A 4,080-nucleotide genomic window follows, 5' to 3' on the forward strand; every position below is an offset into this window, starting at 1 on the left:
AGAACTGAACTAGAACTGAACTAGAACTGAACTAGAACTGAACTAGAACTGAACTAGAACTGAACTAGAACTGAACTAAAACTGAACTAGAACTGAACTGAATTAGAATTTTTCTTGGTAAAAAAAACTCACCGTTTTTCCGGTTTTCTAAAAGTTAATGTTATTCTAGATCTAGGATTAAAGGCGGTCACTTCCAGGAATGGTAAATGTACTTGTACATTACCACGCGGAGCGTAAACATTACCCAAGAGATCTAAACCTTTGGAACCTATAACATCTGTGGCATTTTGTACCATTTCCGTGTAACGAGTCAAATCCAAAGTGGGATGTGGTTCCAGCTTAAAATGTGTATCGTTTTCCATAAGAGGCGTGAGAAAATCTAAACTAAATATTTCAGTATAAATGAGACCAGCTAAACCTGGCCAATCATTGACCGTTAAGCCCTATAATTGAAAAAATATATTAATATTTTCTGGAGAAGTGTATTTTAATGAATATTTTTTACCTTATTATCCCAAAATTCTTCTTCACTTATGGATAATCTAGCTATTATATGTGACGGATAGTATTTCTCCAGTATATGGGCGGCAAGTTGTATGGCAATCTAAGGTTTTAAGAAGAAAAGTTAGAAAGTTATAAGGTTGATGTTAGACAGTTAGTTAATATTCACTTTTAATTCCTTGGTATTGAGTTTTATTCTGGTTTTAACTTGTGTTGTCAAGGCGGTTTGCAATTCACGTCTACGTTTCTCCAATTTCTCATGCAAAGTAGTCATCAAGTCTTGAGCCTCACGATCCAATGACAAATAGGGACCACTTTTCGACAGCTGAGCTGAGAAGGGACCAAAACAAGCCTCTACAAATTGAGAAAAATCTTTTTGTGGCTGCATTATTATACGTTCCATGGCATGTTGATATGCTTGCAACTCATCCAATTCCATTTTGGCTTCAAAAGCAGCCAAAGCTTGCTCAGGCCTAATGATAAAGTAATAGTCGAGAGCCAAACCGGGACCAGCTATACGTTTAACAGCCAAACTATCGGAAGCCGGAATACGTCCACATTTCTTAATGAACAAATGAAATGTAAGGGAATCCCACAGCAGACGAAGAGAGTAACGAACCACACCAACTTTGAATTGAAAGAAATTTATGAAAATGTTTGTAAGATAAGAAATCTTTTAATCTTTTACCTATTAATATTAAACCGGAAACCAAAGGACACAATATACTGGCCACTAATAATGCTGCTATGGGTTGTATACAGCCTTGTAGGAAAATATTCCATATTAATGCCTCCAATAAAATACAATAGCGATTGCGTGCATTATCCGGCGAATCCAGATCATAAATTAATATCATATAAACATGCAATAAAATCGTAAATACGGGAATCCACAAAGGGGCTGTTAAGGCCAATAAAATGCTAAGCAAACTACAAGCCAAACAGAGTAAGGGAAAGGCAAACAGTATAACCACAGTGCCCAGGAAACCTTTGACAAAATAGTTCCAAACACGATTTAAATTACGCGTAAATCCCTTGCCTATGAAACCTATAAAAAAACACCACACAATAATTTACTTTAGGACTTATTGTTAAAAATTAAAAAAAAAAACTTGCCCGTATCCGGTTCTGTTTCAAAATGCGTTCTTGATTTTGATATGTGTCGCCAAAGCTCTATTAGGCGCGAGGCCATAGTCTGCGTTATGCTTGTCTTGCGCGGAAAAAGGGTGCCATTTATTTGTGACAACTCTAGGTCTGGCATGAAAGGCTTAACACAGAACAGGGCCCGCAAACTTACGGGACTACACCAGGGCACCAAAATGCCCAACAGAAACATCATATTCCAGGTCCAACACCAAGTACGCTGCATTAAATTCAATAAACGCCAGAAGGGCCACCTTGTGCTGGTGGTGCGCACAATTTCTTTTTCCACTAAGAACACCGGTTGACTAGGATCTGATCTGGGCGTTACTATTGAAGTGGCCTGTTGACTTATGACCGTGGGTATAACATCCGACTGGCCTTGGAAATTTCTACGTATAATCCAGGACTTGGGTGACCAAATGCGACAGGCCCATTGAAAACTACGTGTGGGCGTTTTGGCATTCTTCAACTCTTTCAGCAATACCGGTTCACGCTCCTTCATGAAGGCCAAATCTCGTCCCAAAAAGTAGGCAGTTTGATGTAGATTATGTTTGGAGCACATTTTTAAAGCTTCCTCATGTGCCGACCAGGCTGACTTCGATAATTTACTTTCTTCGGCATGTCTTAATTTCGAACGCAACCAGGGTGCTACTCTCGACAATACCGAATGATCATTTGACAAACATTTCTGATGATCTTCCCGTGAACGTTTAATATCCTTTTGTACTTTATCCACTGCCTTATACATGATCACCACCGACTGGGCCTGCTGCACTAATAACTCAGGTATACCATCGCCTAGTTCGGCCAATTTGGGATTGGATAATATTGAAGTGTAAACACGTTGTAAATACTCTTTCATTACAGCCTCATTAACTTCTTCTTCGATTTCTTTATCTGTCAACTTTTTAGCTCTCAATTCCGCTATTAAACGTTCACGGAAGTGTAGAAACCAACCACGAGTTTCTCGCTCTAGTATTCCGATCAATATGGGTAAAGCTTTACGCATAACATCACGACAGAAAAGTCGCAAATCGATTTCTTGTCCCTTGGGCGTTAAGAAGAGATATGGCACTGGCTGCGAAACATCACAACTATTAAAGTCGAATTTTTCCATGGTGGCACGACGTAACATTTTACGCACATATGAGCATAGACCATCTAAACAGTCTTCAAATTCGGGCTGTAATAAATAAAATTAAAAAAAAAACATTAAAATTTTACTCAAAACTAACAGAACTAGACCATGAAATGGACTATAACTGAATTTACACCAAATTAAAACCTTACCCTGCACACTAGTTCCGCTATAAGAAAACGACATCTTTCCTCTTTAATCTTATAGTCCAAGTTATGGGCCAACAGAGCAGGTACACCAATAAACATATCGACCACTCTGACCAGTCCATGGAGTAAAGCGTGTATTGCATGATAAACCGAAAAGAAGTGAGAAAATATACGACCACGAGCTGTAACCACTAGAAAACGAGCAGCCAAAGCTAAATCGCTTAAGAATGAATCATGAGCCCTCAAAGTGCCTTTTTGCAATAGCTGCGACAAACGCCATTTATGAACTTGACCCGGAAAATGCAAACTGGGAACATTAAATTCTCTGTGAAATGAAATAGAATATTGTAAACAATATATGATTAAAAAAAGTTCATGTTTATTATAAACTAAACTATATACTAATTTTCACATGCACACACACACACACACTAGTTCATTCTACGAAATTTATAAATAACAAATTGTGTTAGTATTTTATACATAAATAAGCCGGCTTTAAGATTATTTAAATTTATTATGAGAACTAATACTAATGTAATATTTATATTTAGGGTGTTTTTGGCTTAAGGATTTATATATAGGCAACAGAAACAAAATATAATGAACTGAATTAATGATGTTTGGTCATGATGTTGATGATGTTAGAGACATTAGTTAAGAGGGGCGGTATTTAATAATATTTTCTTTACACAAATACAAGGTGTTAAAGGTGAACAAATATTAAAACACATATAAAACGTAAAAAGGGTAAACATTGAATAGAACAAATAAGTAATATTCTTAACATTTGTTATTGATTTTTTTTAAAGATAATTTTACATAATTTTAGAAATATAATTAATTTTATTGACTATTGACATGCAAAATAATGTTATTTAAATCAAACATATTATTTAAATTGTTTAAATGACAGCAAATAAGACGTTAATTAAGTGTTTTATAATTACTGAGAATCAGAACTGAACTATAACTGAATTAGAACTGTATTAGAACTGTACTAGAACTATAACTGAAATAGAACTGAACTAGAACAGAACAAGGACTGAACTAGAACTGAACTAGAACTGAACTAGAACTGAACTAGAACTGAACTAGAACTGAAATAGAACTGAACTAGAACTGAACTAGAACTGAACTAGAACTGAA

The 4,080-nt window shown here is 35.9% G+C and overlaps 1 protein-coding gene across 1 annotated transcript in view; it reads right to left on the minus strand.

Annotated features, from left to right (window-relative positions):
- Positions 1–128: 128 nt before the first annotated feature.
- Positions 129–4,080, minus strand: part of LOC124419295 — a 5,136-nt gene continuing 1,184 nt past the window's right edge. Inside the window, exons 2-7 of the mRNA XM_046947989.1 lie at positions 2,935–3,256; positions 1,618–2,827; positions 1,190–1,549; positions 671–1,128; positions 506–604; positions 129–443 (exon numbers count right to left, since the gene is read on the minus strand). Coding sequence (XP_046803945.1) covers positions 129–443; positions 506–604; positions 671–1,128; positions 1,190–1,549; positions 1,618–2,827; positions 2,935–3,256 — 2,764 coding nt within the window. The remainder of the gene's footprint in view (positions 444–505; positions 605–670; positions 1,129–1,189; positions 1,550–1,617; positions 2,828–2,934; positions 3,257–4,080) is intronic.

The sequence above is a fragment of the Lucilia cuprina genome, chromosome 4, assembly GCF_022045245.1.
Source record: "Lucilia cuprina isolate Lc7/37 chromosome 4, ASM2204524v1, whole genome shotgun sequence".
In the NCBI taxonomy this organism is placed as follows: domain Eukaryota; kingdom Metazoa; phylum Arthropoda; class Insecta; order Diptera; family Calliphoridae; genus Lucilia; species Lucilia cuprina.